This window comes from Capra hircus, chromosome 11 (genome assembly GCF_001704415.2).
Source record: "Capra hircus breed San Clemente chromosome 11, ASM170441v1, whole genome shotgun sequence".
NCBI classification, from domain to species: Eukaryota; Metazoa; Chordata; class Mammalia; order Artiodactyla; family Bovidae; genus Capra; species Capra hircus.
Window position 1 is genome coordinate 19,647,523 of NC_030818.1, and position 25,268 is coordinate 19,672,790.

General features: G+C 42.3%; 1 protein-coding gene across 1 annotated transcript in view; it reads left to right on the top strand.

The window, feature by feature from the left end:
* The window catches only part of QPCT (glutaminyl-peptide cyclotransferase), a 32,135-nt gene continuing 7,145 nt past the window's right edge, over positions 279-25,268 (top strand). Inside the window, exons 1-4 of the mRNA XM_005686498.3 lie at positions 279-513; positions 8,126-8,272; positions 16,966-17,244; positions 23,271-23,447. Coding sequence (XP_005686555.2) covers positions 394-513; positions 8,126-8,272; positions 16,966-17,244; positions 23,271-23,447 — 723 coding nt within the window. The 5' untranslated portion in view covers positions 279-393. The remainder of the gene's footprint in view (positions 514-8,125; positions 8,273-16,965; positions 17,245-23,270; positions 23,448-25,268) is intronic.

Consider the following 25,268-nt stretch of genomic DNA (forward strand, 5'->3'; position numbering starts at 1 on the left):
CATCCCTTCTAAATGGGCCGTGGGAAAACAATTCCTAACCTCACAGGGTCTCCTCCCCTTTTCCTTCCCCGTCACAGCAGTGGAGATTGTACAGATGCTTCTCCCATGTCTCTTCTCTCCTTCCCTTCTTCCAAGGAAGTGGCAGTGTGTCCCCATGGATTCGGAAGCTCGTGCCTGCTAGGACAGCCCAGTCCCCGGGTTGCTAAGGTGGGGGTGGTGGGTGGAGAGCTGCGGCTTTGGCCTGCGCAGAGTGGCGGGGAGGCGACCCGGAGACGATGGGGAGGCGGGCGCAGCCGACCCAAGGGTGGAGAAGGGGGAAGGCGAAGGACGCGCGTTCCCGGGCTCGTGACCGCCGGCGGCTCCGGGAACCGGCATCCAGACAGCCCAGGAGAGATGGCAGGCGGCAGGAACCCGCGCGTCGTGGACACCCTCCACCTGCTGCTGCTGGTGGCCGTCCTACCCCTGGCAGTCCGGGGGGTCCGTCGTGGCGCGGTAGACTGGACCCAGGAGAAGGTGAGGGGCTGCTGCTGCGCGATTGTATCTGGGCGGCTCTCGCGCGTGCGGGGACTCAGTCCCGCGACCCCCACCTGGGCAGGATGGGAAGCGGGCAGAGCCGAGGTCCCCCAACCCTGCGCCCAGAGGAGTTGGGGCTCTGCGTGCTCGCCAGGGTGTCTCGCTGGCCGCCGGGAGCTGGGTGATGTCACCGAGCTCTGCTCGGCTGCGGTCTGATGCTGGTACTGATAGGCACACGAAGTGTGACTTGCCTGCGGTGGCGGAGCGGGGAGGTGAGGGCGCAGGACCGCGCATCCGCCCGCTCGGGAGACGCGGGGGCTGGGTCTCGGCGCTCCAGGCTCCAGGCGGCCTAGGTGCGGGGCGTGCCTGGGGGTGTGCCACCGCTCCCTCGCCGCGCCGCCGTATCCCGGGACGCCCTCCCGGTGTTGAAGTTTCCAGGCACGGACGTGTGTGTGGGTCTGTTTTAGATTTTTAAGCACATCAGCGCCGAAAGGAGGAGATTACTTGGAGACCCACTATACTTTAAAATGTATTTCTTTTTTCGTTAAAAGATAGTAAAATACAATTGTTAAAGAAATGTATAAAATTGTAGGTGGAGATTTCAAGTAAGGAACTTAGGATAAAAGGGATTTGCAAGTTCCCTCTGTGTGAAGTAAATAGGTCCACAGTTATTTCCATTTCTTGTGTAACAGTTTTGAATTCCTAAAACTGCTAGGGACTTAAGCAAATGTTATTGATATTGGAGTAAAATGGTATATTTTCAAAGATACTAAGAAAAGTAGCAAAGTAAAGGGATATGACCTTTGACAGCAAGCATTGTTGAAAGATCTCTTAAATGCTTGTGGTCTGCCAGTACTGACTTACAAGGCTCAGGGCGAATGCACAGGCCCTCTCCGGGGTTACCTGTGGGTCCTGGCCTGCACAGGCTATGGATATCAATAGCCCCTTTCAGCTCTCTGGGTGATACTTATAGCTTCACCATTCAAGGACCACAAGGGTGCTCCACTTACATAAGGACATCACTAGCCACAGGGAACCTGGGGAGGATGAGGGCAACTGATTCACACATAACTTCATTATAAGAAAAGCTTCCCATGAGAATTCAATAGGACTAATGTCTTTTGATCCAACCAGTCCATTCTGAAGGAGATCAGCCCTGGGATTTCTTTGGAAGGAATGATGCTAAAGCTGAAACTCCAGTACTTTGGCCACTTCATGCGAAGAGTTGACTCATTGGAAAAGACTGTGATGCTGGGAGGGATTGGGGGCAGGAGGAGAAGGGGACGACAGAGGATGAGATGGCTGGATGGCATCACTGACTTGATGGATGTGAGTCTGAGTGAGCTCCGGGAGTTGGTGATGGACAAGGAGGCCTGGCGTGCTGCGATTCATGGGGTCGCAAAGAGTTGGACACGACTGAGCGACTGAACTGAACTGAACTGAATGTCCATTGATGAACATAGGGTTACAGACTTCCATCTTCTCCTTCCTGCCAGAAATTGGGAAGGGACATTAACTACCAGAATGTGGAGCCACACCAAATGTGTCTTTATGATCCGTGGAAATGGATGGGAATAAGTGAGGTGGGGACAAAAGGAGCTGATCTGAGGGATCATTTACAGGCAGAAGGTATTTGTGGGTGAGAGAAGATGCTGGATTCTTTCAGTGTTTTAAACTGATGAGACTCTAGCTTTTGAGAAATGTCTTCTGAAGCCCGAATCTCTTTCATATTGAAGAAGCTTCTAATCGCTGTTCTATTTGTTTCCTTTCAAGTGGTGCAAGCAAATGATGCAAACGAAAGTCCCCCACCCCCTTACTCTCTAAGGCTTTAATAAGGTCTACCAGGTGTTGAGTACAATTTGCAGCCTGGGAAATGAATTAATCCATACTAAAGTTTATGCCTTCCTGCTCTGCGTGATATATAGCTATTTTAATCATGTGGGGTGTGCCCTTGGCACACTGGTCTGCCAAAAGGTGAGGTGTGGTAAAGGAAGTATTGATTTTGAAATCCATTTTCTTTGGTTTGAAATAAAGGTGTGTCTTTTCCATTGGGATCTAATATGTAAAAACAGCTCAACCCTAGTTTATGGTTGTGTTTAGAAGACTGCGATTTGTTTGAAACCTGTAAACAATTTTTCCATAGAAGTCATATTATAAGTTATTTGATTCACAGGTGGGCTCACTGGTATATATTTAGGGGCATTGGCATCTGGGTATCAGGCTTCTATATATAAGCATCTGACTTGAACCTTGCAGTGCCCTCACAGTGAGAAGGATATATTCATCCCCAATTTACAGATGAGGAACATTGACCACCATTACAGCGGCGAATTGGAGAGTCCTCGTCTTTCCTTAAATCAACCATGCCTTTATTATTGGATGTTTAGGTGGTTTCCAAACTTTCTTGATCATAAAGCTGGGACCCAATGTATTTTACCTGATAGATTTTCCCTTTGTTATTAACAAAAATAAAAAAGAAAACTTTAAGTCATATGAAGGATGGAGGAACCTTGTACAGGAGATTGGCTTCACCTAGGAGCCCTCCTCTAGGATTGTTCTGGAGGAGAATTACTGCTCTCACCAGCATTTCACATTTTTCCGCTGCTGGAGCCACATATATTCTAAAACCCCATTAGGTTCTCCTCCTCTGTGGTTCTAAAATTCTTGGCCATCTATCCCTCTGCCCATCGTGATTCTTGTGAATCATAAAGCAGCAATGGAGACTCCATTGGCAGGGGCAGGGGGCCAGTGGTGGTCTGCATGTTGGTGGTAGAAGGAGAAAGAAAATGTGCTGTTTTTGAGCTTCTCGTATCTGGCCGGTAAGTACTATGACATCCATTATGCAGATATGGGAGCTTTTCCTAGTCATAGCTAGCAGGTGAGGATCTGGGATTTGGCTCTAAATTGTTGTTTTTAAAACCTGCACTGCTTCGCTTTTAGATAGAGGGCTGTTAGCATTAAAGAAGATAGGACTTTATCGTATTCACTTCTCAACTGTTCTACAACTTCGTTTGTCATATCAGTGGAATCTGACCCAGAAGGAGTTCTGTAAATGGGTTGAATTTGGAGTAGACATAGGTGTTAATCTGAGCACTGTCTGGGAGATGCTCATATTGGATGGAAACTGGAATTGATTTGGCTGTGCTTCTGTAATGTTCTCCCTTTCATTCAATGGTGTGGGACCTCAAATCCATCTGCAAGCCGGGCCAGTTCTGCAAATTATGTAATTAAAACCCCCTTTGGCCGGGCACCGTGTGATTAGTCCAGAGGAGATGCTGGAGACCTGGTTCACACTTTTGCAGCTGAAAGATTCTTGTCACCCAAAGCAGACTTATTGTCCTTTCTGCCTGGATGGAAAGACAAGGCAGGGGCTGTAATAGAGACTCATTCTTCTGAGAGTGCCCGTACCAATGGAAAATTGTCTATGTGCCTTTTAACTGAAATAAACCTAGAGTGGTTTGGGGTTGACATTTAACATTGAGCTCAACACAGTTTTACCTCATTCATTTACTGTCCTCGTGCCCAATTTGCACTTTCTTTCCAGGTTTCTTCTCTTACTGCTTCCTCTCAGCTGCACATAGATTTTTATGTTTATTGAGTTCTGAGAGTCAGCCTCCATAAAAATCAAACAAATGCTGTTTAGGTTGGAAAAATCAAATGGTTCTCCATTCAGGGCTTTAATGAATAGAAAGGCTTAGGCAATCAACCGATTATGACTGTTTCCCCTTCTCTAGCTTTTAATCTCTGTGATTTCACAGGGGCATCTTTACTCCCAGAGAGGCAGGGAGGGGGAGGGCTCTTTACCGAAGTATGTTCATTTAATGGGTGAGCCCAGGAGACTGAGGATCAACACAAGTAAGTTTCTGTATTCAGGAGCACCGATAGGCTTGTCTAATGAGCTTACCCTTTACTTATCCATTAAGCATTGTTTGGTGTTGTTTGCCAACCATGTTTCATTCACAGTATCTGTAACAGGTAGTGATGCTAGAGGATTATTTTGTTCCTGTTTTTTCCTTAAATCTCTTAAGAACTCTTTTTAAGCCTCCATAAATCGCCTATTTACTTATTTACTTACTTATTTCTCTTCTTCCTCATAATCCTTATTTCCCAACATCTTGGGGCTCATGGGAGTTTCCTTGGGCTCCTGTTTGGCTCATGAATTGTTGGGCTGCACCTTGCAGGCCTGTGAACCTTGTAGTTGCCCAGTTTCAAGGCCAAAGAAAGAGCCTGGAGATGGTGACAGAGACAATCAGTGATTTATTGAACAGAGGATCTTACATGCCCAAAACAAAGGGTCCTGGAGCAACACTCCACCCTGTTGGGCAAGCAGGCAGGCCATGGCAGCAATCTTTATATAATTCGCCCATTTAAATATCAACTTGATTTCCATTCACTGTGGACATGGAGTCAAGGACCACGGTGACCAGATAGAGTCTGGGATGGATGGAGTAATAAACAGTAAATGAAAAGGAGTCCTTGGCCAGACAGCCTTTGACATAGCAGTTCTTGATTGTCACAGTGACTTTCCCAGGCCAGCTCTCAACTCTAAACATCACAAGCATCGACTCTCAGAAATTCAAAAAGAACAAAGTCTACTAACATTGAACTACAGCACTTCCTGGCCCCCTGTAGCAGGCAGCCGCTTGTCTTTCCTGGCCCTATAATCTCTGTTCATTCAACTGACTTGGTATATATGATGGCAAACTTCCCATTTTACTTTATTATTATGTACATACCATCTTAGTGAAGTTAGTTTTAGAAAGACAGTTCACTTGTTGATTCCATATTTGATTAGTTCATCCAATAATTATTGAGTGTGCCACGTGAGCCAGGTGCTGTGTGGTTCTGGGGAGAGCATGGAAAATAAGAGAGATAGTTCCTGTTCTCCTGGAGTTGACATCTTGCATGAAATTAGACATTAAACAAATAGACACACAAGGCCCCAACCTGAAATGAGCAGGAGTTAGCTAGGTGAAGAGGAAGCGGAAAGCCTTCAAGGGTAGAAGGCACCACAGTGCAAAGGCCCCAAGAAGCCCAAGCCTCACTGCCTTGGGTCCTGAAGAGTGCCAGGGAGACTGAAGCATGGTGAGTTGGTCTGAGTGCTCCTGCCTGGGGGCTTGTGGGGCAGCAGGAGAGATCAGAGGCTCTTGTTGTCTGTGTTAAGTAATAATTAACCATGTGAGTTTTCAACTTCTTGCTTCCTTTCTCTTCGCTTCTCACATTTCTATGGTTTTATCTTTTAGCTCCCTCTTTCTTCTTAAAGTGCTGTTTGAGAGTTAACAGGAAGACTTAGATCTGAGGTACCAGGGACTTTAAAGGCTGCAGCAACAAATTTAGCAAGGAAATATATTTTTAAATGTATGACCAGTAAATAAACACAAACCTTAAGATGTTCAGAAGCAGCATCAATAGACAGTGTTGTACACTGAAAGTCACAGATAATGCAGGGAGGCAGAGTGGAACGAGCATGGGATTGGGAATTGACACAACCATGATCCTTTCTCTAACTTACCTGTAACTCTCCTACGACCTTGGGAAAATTGGCTAGCCTCTCTGACTCAGTTTCCACTGACAGCAAAGAGATTGGATTATAATCATCTCTAAGTGACCTTTCCAGCTCAGAATTCAATACCTCTTCAGTGTCTGACAGACGGTAATAGAACTAATAATACTTACCAAATGTTTGCTGAGGTAGTTTACGTGAGTTAGCTCACTTAGTTATAATTACTCTGGGAAGTAGGTGTTATTACCTCTCTTTTACAGATGAGGATGGTAAGTCACAATGAGGTTAAGTAACCTAGCCAGAGTTATAGATAGTAAATGGTGAGGAGTTGAGTTGAGAGGCCAAGTTGAAGGGGGCTGCCTGGACCCACAGCTCCCTATCTTTGTGATAATAGCTTAGAGTGCCACTGAGACATACTGAAGTATAAGTATAATAAGCATTAGACAATAAACTGAAGTCGCTCAGTCGTGTCTGACTCTTTGTGATCCCTTGGACTGTAGTCTACCAGGCTTCTCTGTCCATGGGATTTTCAGGCAAGAGTACTAGAATGGGTTGCTATTTCTTTCTTCAACTAGACAATAAGTATGCTCTAATTCCACAGTTTCTCATGGAGTGAAAACACCCATGTGATAACCTGCACATAATCAATTTATACTGGTTTTGGAAAAAGCGATAAAATAGAGAGGGCTCCCATGAGCTCTGTTTTGATTTCCAAAAAATTTATGTTACCTTCATCATTCCCCTCAGAGAAGAAATCAGATCAACGACTCACTTCCCTATGGGAAGGAGTAGCACATTCTGTCATTGAATCCCTGATGAACATATAATGAATGAATGATTCATCATTACTGGAATTATAAAAAAATTCAGCATGTGTAAAGTAGTATCCAGAATACAAATTTGAATGTTATGCTTGTTCAGCTGCTTAAATTAAGGTTCACTTAATTAATATATAAGTGTATCAAAGAGTGTGAGCGTTAATGGAATATTAAAATAATTTTAACTGAAGACAAAAAATGTACTATTTAGTGGATTGTAGAATCATCAATCTCTGACTGAAAAGAATCGCGGCAATCATCCGGGTTAGAGCTATTCAATAGAAATATATAATACGAAGCACATATGTAATCTAAAATTTTCTAGTAGCTCTATTAAAAAAGTAAAGGACAATAGGTTAAATTAATTTTAACACTATTTAACTCAATATATCAAATTTTTTCATTTCAACGTGTAATCACTATAAAAATTCTTAGTGAGCTATTTTGCGTGTTTTTTCATACTAAGTCTTCAAAATTCAATATGTGTGTTACACATAAAGCACACTTCCACCTGACTCTCTACATTTCAAGAGCTTAATAGCACATGTGGCTCCTGGCTACCATATTAGACAATGCAGATTTAGCTCAAATTCCTTTATTAGTATTTTAGGGAAATGAGAATTTAAGTGACCTGCCCAAGGTCATCAATCTGTAAATGGCAGCAGAAACTTTGAATCCAGCTCCTCTCACCCCAAGAATCTGCTTATTCCATAACATCACACTGGCTTTTATAGCACAATTATGCTAACAGAGTATATTGTTTTGTTGGCTGTAGTTTTTGCAATATTGAGTTTTCTTAAGACTAGGATAGCAACAATTGTTATTTGTAAAACATAGTTTTACAAAGTAATTGTAGCAAAATTATTAAAAGTTATACAGCTACAAGTGTTAAGTATTAATTCTCAGGTTCAAAGCATGATTTTAATTCTGTTTTAAAAACTGTTTTAATTCTGCCCAAACAGTTGAACTTATAGATCTAAAGGGCCAATTTTAAAGTTGAGTAGTTTAATTTACTCGGAGAAGGCAATGGCAGCCCACTCCAGTACTCTTGCCTGGAAAATCCCGTGGACGGAGGAGCCTGGTAGGCTACAATCCATGGGGTCATGAAGAGTCGGACACGACTGACGTGACTTAGCAGCAGTAGCAGCAGTTTAATTTACTATGTTATAATGTAAGAGCTATCCCTTTATTCTGAAGTTCAAAGCAAATATTTTACAATTGCAAATGTTTCAGGATAAATCTTAAATATGTTATGAAATGATGTAAATATTAATGTTTATTTATTTCTCAGAATTATCACCAACCAGCCCTTTTGAATGTATCATCTCTTCGGCAAGTTGCAGAAGGCACCAGTATTTCTGAAATGTGGCAAAATGACTTACGACCATTGCTGATAGAGCGATATCCTGGATCGCCTGGAAGCTTTGCTGCTCGCCAGGTGAGAAACAGCATACTAATCTGAAGGTTGTCCAACACGTTCCGTTCCCATGAGAAATGATGCTATGCTCAAAATTCTGAATTGTCTAATATTCAGATCTGTCATCTCATCTTATTAACTAAAATAAGCATCCTAGAAAAGCAGACAACTAAGAGTAAATATCTATTCTGAATTAAGAGATGCATGTTAACCTAAATCAATTTATGTATGAATTCTCCTTCTGGGAGGGCCAAAATCAGACAGGATACTAACTACCCAACTCTTGATTTTTTCTATAACACACCCTCAGGCACCGAACCAAGTTTTCTTGAACTTTTAACACCCAATCTCAACAGACTTGGACATTTCTTTCTTAACAGTTCTGGGTCAAGAGTGAGTTACCGTCTTAACAGGCGTTTATTCCCCTTTTGAAGTTGTATTTTACCTGGAGGGAGAGTTAAGACCAGTGATAAGCTACTTTCTCCAGTACAGTGTTTCTCAAGCTTCTGAGTCTGACACATGGCAAATATATATATATATATATATATAACATTTTATACACAAAAACATAGAGTTAACTAAAAAAAAAGTTTCTTAAAAAATACTCCTACTATGTGCAATCTGTTGATGTGGTTCAGTAGCTAAGTCGTGTCTGACTCTTTGTGATCCCATGCACTGCAGTACGGCAGGCTTCCCTGTTCTTTACTAGCTCCCGGAGCTTACTCAAACTCATGTTCATTGAATTGGTGTTGCCATCCAACCACTTCGTCCTCTGTCGTGCTTCCCCTCCTGCTTTCAATCTTTCCCAGCATCAGGGTCTTTTCTAATGAGTCAGCTCTTTGCATCGGGAGGCTAAAGTATTGGAGCTTCATCTGTAGCATCAGTCCTTCTAGTGAGTATTCAGGATTGATTTCCTTTAGGATTTTTTTTTTTTTGCAATAAATGACACTTTATTTATTTATACAGATGGTGAGTCTCTTCCATTATTTATTGACTTTACTAGGTTAACTCTTTTATTTTTTAAATTTTATTTATTTTTTTATTTTTTAAATTTTAAAATCTTTAATTCTTACATGCATTCCCAAACATGAACCCCCCTCCCACCTCCCTCCCCACAACATCTCTCTGGGTCATCCCCATGCACCAGCTCCAAGCATGCTGTATCCTGCATCAGACATAGACTGGCGATTCAATTCTTACATGATAGTATACATGTTAGAATGTCATTCTCCCAAATCATCCCACCCTCTCCCTCCCTCTGAGTCCAAAAGTCCATTATACACATCTGTGTCTCTTTCCCTGTCTTGCATACAGGGTCGTCATTGCCATCTTCCTAAATTCCATATATATGTGTTAGTATACTGTATTGGTGTTTTTCTTTCTGGCTTACTTCACTTTGTATAATCAGCTCCAGTTTCATCCATCTCATCAGAACTGATTCAAATGAATTCTTTTTTACGGCCGAGTAATACTCCATTGTGTATATGTACCACAGCTTTCTTATCCATTCATCTGCGATTGGACATCTAGGTTGTTTCCATGTCCTAGCTATTATAAACAGTGCTGCGATGAACATTGGGGTACATGTGTCTCTTTCAATTCTGGTTTCCTCGGTGTGTATGCCCAGAAGTGGGATTGCTGGGTCATAAGGTAGTTCTATTTGCAATTTTTTAAGGAATCTCCACACTGTTCTCCATAGTGGCTGTACTAGTTTGCATTCCCACCAACAGTGTAGGAGGGTTCCCTTTTCTCCACACCCTCTCCAGCATTTATTGCTTGCAGATTTTTGGATCACAGCCATTCTGACTGGTGTGAAGTGGTACCTCATTGTGGTTTTGATTTGCATTTCTCTAATAATGAGTGATGTTGAGCATCTTTTCATGTGTTTGTTAGCCATCCGTATGTCTTCTTTGGAGAAATGTCTATTTAGTTCTTTGGCCCATTTTTTGATTGGGTCGTTTATTTTTCTGGAATTGAGCTGCAGAAGTTGTTTGTATATTTTTGAGATTAGTTGTTTGTCAGTTGCTTCATTTGCTATTATTTTCTCCCATTCAGAAGGCTGTCTTTTCACCTTGCTTATATTTTCCTTTGTTGTGCAGAAGCTTTTAATTTTAATTAGATCTCATTTGTTTATTTTTGCTTTTATTTCCAGAATTCTTGGAGGTGGATCATAGAGGATCCTGCTGTGATTTATGTCTGAGAGTGTTTTGCCTATGTTCTCCTCTAGGAGTTTTATAGTTTCTGGTCTTACATTTAGATCTTTAATCCATTTTGAGTTTATTTTTGTGTGTGGTGTTAGAAAGTGATCTAGTTTCATTCTTTTACAAGTGGTTGACCAGTTTTCCCAGCACCACTTGTTAAAGAGATTGTCTTTACTCCATTGTATATTCTTGCCTCCTTTGTCAAAGATAAGGTGTCCATATGTGTGTGGATTTATCTCTGGGCTTTCTATTTTGTTCCATTGATCTATATGTCTGTCTTTGTGCCAGTACCATACTGTCTTGATGACTGTGGCTTTGTAGTAGAGCCTGAAGTCAGGCAAGTTGATTCCTCCAGTTCCATTCTTCTTTCTCAAGATTGCTTTGGCTATTCGAGGTTTTTTGTATTTCCATGATTTCCTTTAGGATTAACTGGTTTGATCTCCTTGCAGTCCAAGGACTCTCAAGAGTCTTCTCCAACACCACAGTTCAAAAGCATCAATTCTTTGGCGCTCAGCCTTCTTTATTCTCCAACTGTCACACCCGTACATGACTACTGGAAAAACCATAGCTTTGACTACACGGACCTTTGTTGGTAATGTCTCTGCTTTTTAATATGCTGTCTAGGTTGGTCATAGCTTTTCTTCCAATGAACAAGCATCTTTTAATTTCATGGCTGCGGTCACCATCTGCAGTGATTTTGGAGCCCAAGAAAATAAAGTCTGACACTGTGTCCATTGTTTCCCCATCTATTTGCCATGAAGTGATGGGACCAGATGCCATGATCTTTGTTTTTTTAATGTTGAGTTTTAAGCCAGTTTTTTTCACTCTCCTCTTTCACCTTCATCAAGAGGCTCTTTAGTTCCTCTGATTTTAATTTTATTTTAGTAGTTTTCTTTTTACTTTAGTAATGAACCACTAATCTGATTTCAAGACCCACTGATTTTTGCACTGTAGTTTGGAAGACACTGCTATGGAGGGTAGATTAGGCCATAAGAGGGACTAAACCTGAATGTCTTTCTGACTCCTAAGTCTCCATCCTCTTCAGCAACCTGAAACCCTAGCTCTGAATGCCTATTTTTTCAAGGTAGCCCCATTTTTAGGGGCAGCTTGGGAAGGAATGGGGAGGGGCTGGCCTCTCTGAGAGTAGCCCACTTGCCTAACTCTTCCAGCAAACCCCTTGGCACTCCACTGCAGTGACAAAATGACACCCGCAAGGCCCAGCAGCACAGCTGGTGGGCGTTTCCTGTCTATCCAATTTATGACTTCTGCCTCTCAAGGTGAGCCCACATGCATTGTCTGTTGCCCCATTAGCCTCTTGTCTTCCATCCAAACAGCTCTTGCTTTCCTTAAGGACTTAGGTGGAGGAGGCCTAAAGACAACATTAGTTCCTTCTAAGCTCTAGGCAGAGAGAGGAATAATGCTGATGATGGCAGACTTTTATCCAGGGCTTTTTCCAGCTCTGTCAGGCACTTGATGGAAAACTTTGCCTGGATAATCTCATTCAGTTCACATGGCAGTGCCACCTTGTTGGGGACAATTATTCTCCCAGTGCTACAGATTTAAAAAGGCTGAATTATGCAATTTAACTTGCCCATGGTTATACATGTTGTAGAGATGAGGCTGGAACCTGCACTGGGATCTTCTTGACTTCTCCATCCAACCCCTGGAGAGCAGTGGCTGGGCGAGCCTAGCTCTGTGGTGTGTGCTCACACATGGGTCCAGCTCTGTGTCTTCTCAGGCCCCAGTTGGAGAGCAAGGCGCATACCACTCATTTCAATGATCTCCCCTGGGCCTCATCTCTCAAGCATTTTCCAGAAAAGTTCAGGGCACTGACTGGGTCTTTGCAAAATCTTCAGTTCTTCATTTGAAAAAATCTATGTCTGTAATGTTCAGCCATCGTCACTTTTTCACTTCCCCACAGCATTTGCTCAGAAGGCCAAATATATATCCCCAAAATGTATATGCACACTTTAGACCTGAGGTTTCTGGCTGTGGCCTCTAAAAAGCAATAAAGACAACAAAATATTGCTATTGTGATCTTTAGCTCCAGGAGTATAGATTGCAGGAATAATATACATAGATTCTGTTGTGATTTTAAAACTACATATTCATTTAAAAGTTTTACAGAATTCATAATAACATCTCCCATGTCAGGTGGGGGTGGAGGCAAGTGAGAAATTTATTGACAGTATTTTGGAATGTGCCGGGAACTGTTGCTGGATTCCCTACATGTGGCTGGCTGACACAGCAGCAGTGCTGACAGAATGGTTGTGTTAGAAATCTCACTTAAGAGGTTCAGTTTTATAATTTGGGGAAAAGAAAATTACTGTGAATTTTAGGAAAGCTGCCCCCCACCAAAATGTGGTAGATAAAGACTTCCCTCTTTTGAAAATGAAACAGATGATACTGAGATATTAGGGAGGAACTGCACTAATGATTTTAATTTGACTATTAGTACCTTTTGCTCTGAACTAAATTTAGACAAGAATGGTGGAAAATTAATTTTTCTCCTGAGACACTTTTGAGGACCCAGTCAGATGTTTTATAATTCATAGAGTTTCAGGGTTATAACTAAAGAACACTTTAAAAATCTAGAAAAAAAAATGTAGACTTGGTATACAATTGATTAGAGAATTAACTTTTATCAGTTATCAATAAAGATGTATATTGCTCTGAATTCCCTTTCAGAGGATAATATGGGAGCAATGTCCCATAGTCTTCATTTTTATTGTCTCTGATCAGTGGGTCTAATGCTGCCTCTTAGATTTTTAGAATATATTTTTTGAAAAGATACTTTATTTGTAAATAATACTTTGAAGGTATTAAATTTTGGAGGATTCCAGTGATTTCTAGGTGAGAGAGGAATAAAAAGTGAATTAAAAAGTCAGAATGATAAAGTCTCACTAGGGAGCAAGCCAAAAACTTTGTCTAGAGGCAAGCTAGAAATTTGGTGGTTAAAATCTCCTGTAGATGACCAGTGTATCTGAATAGCTGAAGCTGGGCTTCTTTAGTGAAAAGTATGTGTATCCCTGAATGGAGAGCCCTGGGTTGAAAGCCTGAGGGACTAGCGCATGGTCCACCCAAGAGGGAGGAGGTGCCCAGAGACCCCAGTGGCAGCATCCAGGCAATATTTGCAGACTTATTGCAAATAGCACAGAATCTACTTCTTCCAAACAAATCTGGTCTGCTAATGACAGTGTTTCTCAGACCTTGGAAATGAGAATGTAAGTTTAATTAACTTGACCCAGGATCATTGACCGATGTTACCCATGTTACCTAAAATCCCCTACGGGCCTTCCTCCCCAGGAAGCAGGAAGCAAGATGTCATGTTTACTTTTATTTTTCTCTTTGCTCTCTCTCCACCCCCAGTCTTGGCCTCTCTTTGTGTCTCTCTCCTTGTCTCCCCATCCATCTTCATACGCTTTTCCTTCTCTTTACCCAGTCTCACTCTCTCTCTGTCTTCATCTCGCTGTGTCTTTATCCATCTCCTTGTCTCTTTTCTTCTCTCTCCATTTAAAAAGATAGATGTATAGAAATCCATCTATATTCTAAATTACATTTTAGCAATGCCTGGTAGGCTGAGGCTTCTGCAACCTGGAGTTTGGGAAGCATAGCTGCTTTAGACGCCCTCTCATAGCCAAGCACTCTCTGTTCAGGGGCAGTCTAGAGAGAAGAGCAGTAGTTTGTGGAGCCTACCCTAGAGAATTACAGTGGGAACATGCGGACTAAGTCTGCAAGCCACAAGCACAACAATAAGGGCTATTGGCGACCTAATTAGATTATGTAGCCAATTTGATTGTTTATAAAGAAATTAGTTGCTAAGACAAATAAAAATATTTATACTGAGTAAAAAAGGTTAGTGCAGGGAGAACTCTTTTGGGGGGGAATTGGTGAAGCTTTTGTGGATTTTAGCATCAATACAGGTATCAGATATTATGGCCAAAACCTGCTCAGGGTTGAGGAATGAGTTTGTGTGTGAGACTTCAGCTGAGCAAAGCTAAGAGATACATATTTTTAGAATCCCAGTTCATTTTGTAAGCATGCAGGCTGCTGCTGGTTGAACACATTTTACGGAGCAGTTCATCATCTGGATACCAGATGTTCTGGAGATGTGCTTTTTATTTATTTATTTTTAAAGACTGACCCCTTTTTTATGGAAAAATTTCTTTTCCCCAAAGTCTGCGGATAACTTCTTTTCCCATTCTCTGGAAAACTTTTCTTAGAGGCAGTGATTTCTCTCTAGTCAAATGATTAATGTTCTATATCGTATAATTTTATATAGTCTCATTGAGAATACGTATGAGTTATAATCAGTCCATATTTACTGATAGCCTACTGTGAACAAAGCCCAACACTAAGCATTGTGGAGAATGAAAAAATAAATGAGAGATGAGTAATAATTTCAAAAAGGTTTTAATGTTTCAAAAATTATTTTTATATGAAAAAACAGCCTGTAAATGTGTCATAGAAAAGGTGCGTTGTATACATTGCTCTTTAGGCCAAAGTCCACCTCCTGACAGAGAACAAGGAGTAACTGTCTGGGAAACGGTTTGTTTATTTGGCTTTTTCAAGACTGACTATAGAATCGCTGTCTTCCCTCTGGCTTAGTTTTCCTCTTCCTGGAAGCTTCCTGCCCCAGTTGTTTCAAGGCTCTTGCCTACGTGTCATGTCACACTAGTCAGGGCAGGTCACACAAGACTTGGCCAGGCTCGAAAGTCATTTATTTCCTTGGGAGGGGGGGAAAAATTCTCCCATTCTTTTCCAGTCATTATAAGTTATTTGTTTATCACCTCAAGGTCCATCCCCACTGGATGTTCATTGTGGAACAAACTGCCGGATATGTTGATGTGTGGCTTAAAAGTAATTGTTGTATGACTTAAAAATAAAAAATAATTGTTGTGTGACTTACAAATAATTTTTAAGGCACCCTTCAAAGACCTATATAATATTTCAAAATGAAATAAATGGGACGTAATGAGAATTAAGCACAGGGAAAATAAAGATAGGAGAGGGCAGACTGAACAGCCATGAAGTCGCCTGCAACTTCGCACGCCACAAACTCTAAATCCTTTAAGAAGACACCTCCAGTCCCCGAAGAGATGTTTCTTTTACATCTGTTGCCCTTCTCTGTCAGACACCATGTTGCTCTCAAGGCCCAAGGTGATCAGGAAAGATGGGAACATAGATTCTTTCTTACCTTCACCAGCATTTGCAAGGGATCTGGACCTGCTCTGAATACAAAGGGAAAACTGCTTGTTATGTCGTTACGGTTCAGAGTTACGTATTGATTCTTAGAGCGGTGCGCTGAGGTGCTCAGTCATGTTTGACTCTTTCGTGACCCCATAGCCTGTACCCCGCCTGGCTCCTCTGTCCATGGAATTTTCCAGGTAAGATTACTAGAGTGGATTTCCATTTCCTACTCTAGAGGATCTTCCTGACCCAGAGATCGACCCCCGTGTCTCCTGTGTTTTCCACGTTGGCAGGTGGATACTTTACCACTAGCGCCACTTGAGAAGCCCTCTTAGAACAGGCAGAACCTCAGATAGCCTTCAAACATTCCCTTGTAACCATCCCCCTTCTGTACATTATCCTTAACAGGTGAGCGCTAGTATCTTTTGTTAGTGTTTGTTACATTATGAAATATTTGCTGACTGGGGGCACATGTTATGTGTTTGGGACAAAAAGAGTTGCCATTTGCAATTTTCATCCTCAAAGAGCTTAGAGTACAAGTTATGACCTATAGGATCTACCTAGTCTATCTGATGTCTTAAATCTGTCTTGTTATTCTGCTAGAAATATTAAAAATGAGCTTCAATATATACTGAACTGGAGCTATATCTCCTTATGTTTAGAGAGGTCCATTGTTGTTGTTGTTCACTCATGTTGGACTCTTTCCAACCCCATGGACTGCAGCATGCCAGGTTCCCCGTCCTTTACTACTCCTGGAGTTTGCTCAGACTCATGTCCATTGAGTCGGTGATGCCATCCAACCATCTCATCCTCTGTTGTCCCCTTCTCCTCCTGCCTCCAATCTTTCCCAGCATCAGGGTTTTTCCCAGTGAGTCAGCTCTTCGCATCAGGTGGCCAAAGTATTGGAGCTTCAACTTCAGCATCAGTCCTTCCAAACAATATTCAGGGTTGATTTCCTTTAGAGAGGTCCATGATACATTGTTAAGTGAGAAGAGCAAGGGGCAGATCAGATGTAGAGTAGGATTCTATTCCTATAAGAATATGTATCCCTCTGCTAAATATACATGTTCGTGTGCTAGTGTATATTTGTATAAACAAGAAGGGTGTAGATATACATCAGACTCTTAACATAGGTAATATTAACAGTTGGTTGGGTTGGATTGCCAGGGGGAGACTATGGGAGAGGACTAGATTATTTTTCCTTTCAACATCCTTGCTATTAATACAATAAGTGTGTATTGCATTTTTAATTTAAGAGGTATTACATACAAATTCTAAAACAAAACTGTCTAGACCTGAAATTTTGGTTTTTGTTTTGATCAGCACATCATGCAGAGAATTCAGAGACTTCAAGCTGACTGGGTCTTGGAAGTAGACACCTTCTTGAGTCAGACACCCTACGGGTACCGGTCTTTCTCGAATATCATCAGCACCCTCAACCCCACTGCTAAACGACACTTGGTCCTCGCCTGTCACTATGACTCCAAGTATTTTCCTCACTGGGACCACAGAGTGTTTGTGGGAGCCACTGATTCAGCTGTGCCATGTGCAATGATGCTGGAACTTGCTCGGGCCTTAGACAAGCAGCTCTTTTCCTTGAAGGTATCTGTTTCCCTCCTGCAGACTCCTGGGATAATAAAATATTTAGCAGCAACTCAGAGTGAATTCTAGTTCATGGGGCACCAAGAAAGCCATCTAGAGATGTAGACTTTCTGTGTATTTTGTGCTAATTTATTGCAAAATGAAATGAATTTGAAATATTAATTGGAAGATTGTTGTTGTTTAGTTGCTTGGTTGTGTCCAACTCTTTTGGTGACCCCATGGACTGTAGCCTGTCAGACTCTCCTGTCCATGGAATTTCCCAGGCAAGAATACTGGCGTGGATTGCAATTTCCTTCTTCAGGGGATCTTCCCAACCCAGGGATTGAACCTATGTCTCCTCCCTGGACAGGTGGGTTCTTTACCACTGAGCCACAGGGAAGCCCAGTCGGAAGATTACATTATTTATAATGTCCACCATGGGCAATGAACCTTACTTAGTACATGAGAGTGTATTTGTTAATTGGCACCTGATTTCTTAGTTATGAATACACATCAAATGAAAAACAACATTTTTTTTGCAAAAAATGAAGAAGGTGTAAGGTTGATTCAAGCATATGTAGGAAATATGTTTATTTCTTCTTGTTTGTATAGCTGTGAACATTACAGCCTTCTATTCTGAGAGATGGTGGCCTTGAGTTGGGGGAGGGAGTTTCAGCAAAGTGGTTCTGAAGTAGAGAATGGGTAATTCAGACATATCAAGATGAAAAGCGTGAAGAAGAAATGCATTATTGTTTTATCTGTGAATCTCGGCTCAATTTTCTGTAGCATAGAAAGCTTTTGTTACATTTTCAGTTCAGAATACTTCTGGGACTCTCAGATAATGTTATTTCAGTCTCTGTGTTCTTAAGTGTATATTGGAAAAAAGTGCTATGCCAGATGAAGACATTTTGTTCAGATTTCACTCATAACCGAGTAAACACAGCAAAGCAAAACCAGAAAACTTTGTTCACAGACAACAAATACCTTTTTCCTCTCTCAAAGTTTTATGAAGGAGCCAGCTTAAGTTGGGGTAAAGAAGTAAAAAAGTTATCTTGTAATGGAAGTAATAGAGATATTTGGTTCTATTTTTGCTGGATATGCTGAACTGAAGAAAGCAAGAATTGTTTATAATCACTCAGTATCCTTTTCACTGTTTTTGTCCATTTGTTTTGTTTTCTGAACCTTCTATATTGTCTCTGTTCCATGTGCTGCCCTGCTTTTAACTAGCATCCTTTGCTAGCAAGTGACTGAGAGAGTTCAGAAGCTGATATAAAAGGTTAATTTTTCATATTTGCATTTCTAGTGTAAGGACATGAAATTAGGTAAAATATGGTTTAAAGACACAGTCTATGGGGTGGGTGTGTTTTCTGTTGGTGAGATCCTTTACCTTTTTCCATGTAATTCACGCCGCTTCTGGTAACCAGAAGTAGAAAGGGCTGAATGAGTTTTGAGTAAGGCTCTCCATTAGCAAAATGCACATACATTCTTTTAATTATCCTTTCTTTTTTAAACAACAAAAAAATTTTAATCTGATCTCCAAGTCCTCATTTTAAGTTTTTTATATAGTACAGTAAAATTTTGGGAATATTTAAATTTTGATGTGGACCTGTAGATTGGAAATGGCCATCATAGTAGAAAAGTCTTCCCCATTGTCTTCCAAAAGGCATCCGGTCTTTCCAGATGACCATTCTATTTTAATAGTTTAAGTTCATGTAGGGATTCTTATATTCCCTGTGATAAGTATCTTTTCTATTAGAGGTAAGCAGTGATGTAGGCAATGAAAAATAAAAACTGGTTTTGAGGGCAGTCTCCGAGAGTATCAGATTTATTCTTCAGTTGTACTTTAGATTTGTATTAAGGAGATATTTTATGTTCGTCAGCTGTCATGAGTTGTGTAAGGGGTGATAAAATGTGACCTTGGAGAAGCCTGGATAGGAACCTAACTGGCTGATGGTTCCAGTTCTTTGCAGTCTTCCCCTTCTAGTGATAAGACTGTAATTATACTTTCACCTCTCTTGTCTTGTAACTTTGCTGTGCCCTTCCGCTTTAGCAGGTGGTAGATCCTCATTCCTTGACTCTGGACTTGGTTACTTGACTTGCCTTGGCCAATGGGAGGCTAGTAGATAACAAACAGAGGCTGGACATGTGTTTGTGCAATTGGGCCCGCTCTGCTGTGCCTTGTTGAGCCTTGGCCATCGCTGTGAGAAGAGCATGACTTGGCTAGCTTGCCAGTCCTAGGAGGAGACTAAGAGGCGTGTGGAACAGAGCCAAGCTTGATGACTGCAGGGTGAAACAGCTACTCCAGCCTAGACCAGTTGTCCCCAGTTAACCTGCAGATCCCAGAGAACTCATAATTGTTGTTTTAAGCCACTGAAGTTGGGGTGGTTTTTACACCTTATTTTTATGGCATTAGCTGATGCAGCCTTGGATGGGGAAAGACTGCAGGTAATGTACTGACTCTATTAACGCTGGTAACTAGGCATTTGTCATATTGCCAGAAAGAAGGACTAGAAGACCTTCACAAACCTGGCCATGCATTTTTTTCCAGCTCTGAGATACTAGACTGAGTTATTAGAGATTAAAGGCCAAAGTTATTTTTCCACCAACCCTAAAAAGAAGTAAAAAGAGCAAGTTGCCTCACAGGACTCAGGGTCATTGTCCAAAAAAGACAGACAGTTTATGGCTATCTAAATGAGATGGTGCAAAGAGAAGAGAATGAGAGCAAGCCATTGTGCTAAACCGTGGAGTTACCAAAATGCTGACATTTCTGAGGCACCTGAACCTTCAAATTTGCAGAATATGTAAACATTGGGCATGAACAGAGTGTTTCTGGTCCCAAGCAATCTTATTCTGCCCTGGTATTCTATGATTATGCTCTTTGATTTGGAGTTAGAACTTTGGAACCAGTCAAGGCTCTTTGACTGTCTCCACTACTGTTTGTACTATATACCTTTTGCCAGTGAGACAATCTGTTTCACTACTTCTTGTTGTTGTTCAGTTGCTAACTCATGTCTGACTCTTTGTGACTCCATGGACTGTAGCCCACCTGGTTCCTCTGTCCGTGGGATTTCCCAGGCAAGAATACTGGAGTGGGTTGCCTTGTCCTTCTCCAGGAGACCGTCCTAGACCAGGGATCGAACCTGTGTCTCCTAGTTCTTATTAAACCCTGCGTGCATATATCTTTCACAGACAGACACATCCTGTCTTTAGTACTATCAGGAGTTTTGAGAGACTAAAAATATAATAAGCTGTCTTTTTCTTGGGGTATAATTAAGGAGTAATATTATGACAGTTGAAATGATTACCATACAAGGATAACTTAGTTTTCAGTTGATAATGATATTTTTTTCTCCTTCTTATGAAATTGCCCCAAAGCAATCAAGAAACATTCCATCTTTGAAGAATTTAGGGAACATCTGTTCATGGAAACCACCATATGAAGACAGAAGGTGAACGGAGAAAAGACAGATGACATATCAGAGTAGAGAGATGTCACGTTGCCCAGAGGGGAAGAAGTCTAAGAAGACAGTGGTCCCCTGATGAAGGCCTGACTGGCTCAGGGATAGGAAGGGACAGTAAGGAAGGCAGAAATGAGGTAGGGGATGGAGGAGGAGAGTGTTTGTAAGTCTGTATAGGGAGCACTTAGGTGTATAAGAGGGCTTCCCAGACGGCACTAGTGGTAAAGAACCTGCCTGCCAATGCAAGAGCCATAGGAGACTCAGGTTCGATCCCTGCATCAGGAAGATCCCCTGGAGGAGGGCATGGCGACCCACTCCGGTATTCTTGCCTGGAGAATCCCATGGGCAGAGGAGCCTGGTGGGCTACAGTCAATAGGGTCACAAAGAGTTGGACATGACTGAAGCGACTTAACACACACAAATGTATAAGATTTCCACCCCGTACCTGGCAGATAGGTGACTCTTTCATCTGTATCCTTGTGGGAGATGATGGGATATCTTTCTGGAGAAATTGAGCCAGGGAGGTTCTAGATGTGAGGACACCAGACCTACAGGAGGGAGTAATGAGGTACCTCGTGGGAATCAGTGAGATGAAGTGAAAGACTACGCAGTGAGCACTGAGCTTCCCCAGCTTTTCCCTGCTTCCAGCCTGAGAAAGCCCGCATCCAGCTCACACCCATCCGACAGGAAACTGGAGGATCCTTCTCTGGAGAATGCAAACCACCCATAGAGAAGGCCCACAGACAGTGACATTTGGGGATCCTCAGTGAAAACCCTCAGTGGGCATCAGACTGCCTGGCAGTGGAGCCAAGCAATCTGTGTCTCTCGTCAGTGCTATAGTGTCTTATTGCTTAATGCAAAAGCACACAAAGGATGATCAAATATTTGAGGACCATCTCTGGCATGAAAGAAAGAAAGCAAAACAAATAATGCAAGTTGAAAAATGAACTCAGAGGAAACTGGATACAGCAACAGAAAATAACTTTAAAGAAAGAATGCTATTTTCATATCCTTAGAGAGATGAGAGAAGTTTTATCTGTAACAGATTAAAGCAACATCAGTCAGTTCCCCAGCACTGCATAGGGTTGGAGAGAGTGAATGGTTGTGTATTTTTCTTCATCCAGGTTCAGGTGCCTGAATGCAGGCACAAAACAGGCAGATAGTTGAATTTAATGTTATGTTTTTGCCACATGAGTTTGACCAAGGTGAAGAGAGGCACAGGAATTGAACATGTACGCAGGGATTAATTAGAATGATTGACTTCAGAATTTAAGATGAATATTAGTCCTTCTGGTACCCTAAGCCCCACAGTCCTTCAGCCCCATTGGAATCTCTAATCTAGTGGTATGTTCGCCTTTTCACAGTCTTTCCTTTATCTCTGTGAGGTCCTTGCTTCACTCTATGCGTGCATGCTAAGATGCCTCAAAGTGACTTAGCATGCATTCACCCACACATAGAGTGAAGGGGGCACAGTTTAGAGGTAAAGACTGTGAAAAGGTGAATGTATCAATAGGTTAGAACAAAATAGATTAGAGATTCCAATGGGGTTGAAGGATTGTGGGGGTTAGGGTACCAGAAGGATCAATCTGAAAGGTGAGAGCCGCTGTCAAGACAGTGGAAAGTATAACATCCATCAGAATCCTACTCACCGTTCTAAGTTCCGCTTAAATACTTTCTCTTTCCTGAAGTCCTCCTTGACATTCCAAGGATTCCACCTCTCAATCTGCCTGGTTCCTAGAGGAGTTTTCTGCTACATTGTTGACCCTTGATACATTTTGCATGGCCACGTATTTATCTTTCCCTAACCCAAGTAAAGTGTAGGTTCCTTTGAGGGAGAGGCTGTAATTACCATTCTTAGTGTCTCTGTCGCATTCCAAGGGCAGACTCTCGAACTCAATACAGCACTGCAGACTTAACTAAGGTGAGAAGCAAGAAAGACTGGTACTGTTTCAGGTTCAGTTCCCTGGGAGGTGTGTTCTGACGTGAAGGCTAGCATTTCGGTCACTTAGTAGGGAGTGGCCTTACCATCACACCTGTGGCAGGGAGGGGAAAGAAATGGGAGTAGGCAGAGGGGGAAGCTGGGCTGCCATGCAGGTTCAGCAACAGCCTCAGCCAAACCCTGGAGAGCTCTGAAGGTAGCATGGCCCTTTAGAGGGCCTGCTTAGGCCAGTCATTGCATGTAGGAACCTCCATGGCTGAGCCAACCCTTAAGGGGACCAACAACCGAAGGCCTTCTGCTGACTCCTCTGCTGGCAACAGGGACAACACATCCTTCTGAAAGGGACCGGGGTGCTGTGTCACAGTGTCCACCATTGCAGTTCCAGAGTTCTCTAAAGAGTAAGAAAAAACAATGTAAGACTTCTATTTTCAGAAGGAGTGGTAATGGTGAGATCTATAAGGGTGAAGACTATAGGATCTCTGATGATTTTCAGAGAGGAACTGGTGCAAAATAAATTCTGACATATTTTCACTTGTTCTGGCTTCTTCCTTTGCTTCATGGCGCATCTTTTTGTCCAGTTAATAGGAAAGCATGCTATTTTTTAAATTCTCAGAATATTTTCTCTCTTTTTCTGTTTTGTTAAAATTCAGAATATCTCAGACTCAAGGCCAGATCTTTCACTCCAGCTAATTTTCTTTGATGGAGAAGAGGCTTTTCATCTCTGGTCTCCTCAGGATTCTCTGTATGGGTCTCGCCACTTAGCTTCCAAGATGGCGTCAACACCACATCCACCTGGAGCGAGGGACACCAACCAACTGCATGGCATGGTGAGTCCAGGTGCTTTTCATGATGCTGGAACTGCAGACTCTGCTTCAAAGGAAGCCAAAGCTATAGCCATTTAAAGACCTAAAAATGCCATGGCATTCTTGGAGCAGAGTGTTTATAATAGAGCATTATTTGGCAGGCATTGGGTTTTTGAGGAATCCCAGAGCTAAAAAGAATAATTCTGGGTTAGAAGTTATGTTTGACTGAGCTTAATTAAAATGATGTAAAAAATCAGAATAAGGAAGCATCAGATTCAGTTTGGTCCCATGGGTGCACATTCCCCCAGTAAGTTTAGAGGTGAAGAGAGCAAGTCCCATCTCTGAGGCCTCTGTCAAGCCAGAGGAGACGTCTTGGGAAATGGGGTATGAGTGAAACATAGCATAGGGATGGGAGTGAAGAATTTCCTTGGTGGCTTCAAAACATTGTAGTGACTTCCAGTGTGTATAGGAAAATTTGATGTAGCGTTTTTGACATGAGGGTAGTGACATTTCAGTGCTTCCTTAAAATTTTGGTCTTATTACCAATAGTGGGTGCAACTTATGGCCCCTCTTCATCCCTCATTCTGGCCCCACAACCCATGCCTTGTCCCTTATTCCACCTTTGAATTTCCTTCCTATTCTGACTCTCTTCCCATATTTGACATTCACTAACACCAGCACGGAACCCATGAGACTTCGATCTTCCTGTGGCTCCACCCATCCCTGACTCTCATCCTTGTCTGTGAACTGGTAACCTGTTTCTAACACCCTCCATTCATCCATGTCCTTTGTCCTATCGCTGACCTTCACCCTGTGAGTCCAGATGGCCACATGCAGTGTCCTGTCTGACTCCAGCACATCTCATGCTGGCTTTCTCTCTATCCCGTTGCCCACTGGCAGCTCACAAGGGGTCATGCGTACATGCTTACTCGCTCAGTCATGTCTGACTCTTTGTGAGCCCAGGGACTGAGGCCCACCAGGCTCCTCTGTCCATGGGATTTTCCAGGCAAGAATACTGGAGTGGTTTGCCATTTCTTTCTCTGGGGGACCTACCCGCAGAGATCAAACCTGCATTTCCTGCATTGTGGGTAAATTCTTTACCGCTGAGCCATCCAGGAAGCCCCATAAGGTATCAGGAGAACATAATTGACACCTCATTTAATCACTTTTGCTCAAGTGGTTAAAAGAGTTCAAAGGAGGAGACGAGGCCTGGTTGATCAGCAGGAGGAACAAAGTTATTTGTTTATGAGTCCAAATATATGAATTCATAGTGAGGCAATGGCACCCCACTCCAGTACTCTTGCCTGGAAAATCCCATGGACGGAGGAGCCTGGTAGGCTGCAGTCCATGGGGTCGCTAAGAGTCGGACACGACTGAGCGACTTCTTTCGCTTTTCACTTTCATGCATTGGAGAAGGAAATGGCAACCCACTCCAGTGTTCTTGCCTGGAGAATCCCAGGGACGGGGGAGCCTGGTGGGCTGCTGTCTATGGGGTCGCACAGAGTCGGACACGACTGAAGTGACTTAGCAGCAGCAGCAGCAGCAGTGATAGTTAAGACCATTTTTTCCCCAGAACAAATTCCTAGGAGCTTATCCAACCTGGTGAATATACTCCTATTTCAAACAAGCCTGTTTTTTCCCGGTGAATATATTTAATCATCATTCATGAGTTAATAGATACTGTGTCTTAGAGTCATAGACTCTGAAAATATCTATTATATATCAGGATCAATGCTAGATATTACTCATACCTTACCTCACTTACATAAATCAGGCATTCTTAATCTGGGGAGTAGTCTCCAGGGAGTCCTCAAGCCTGCTAATGTTTTATGGCTCAAAGAAGAA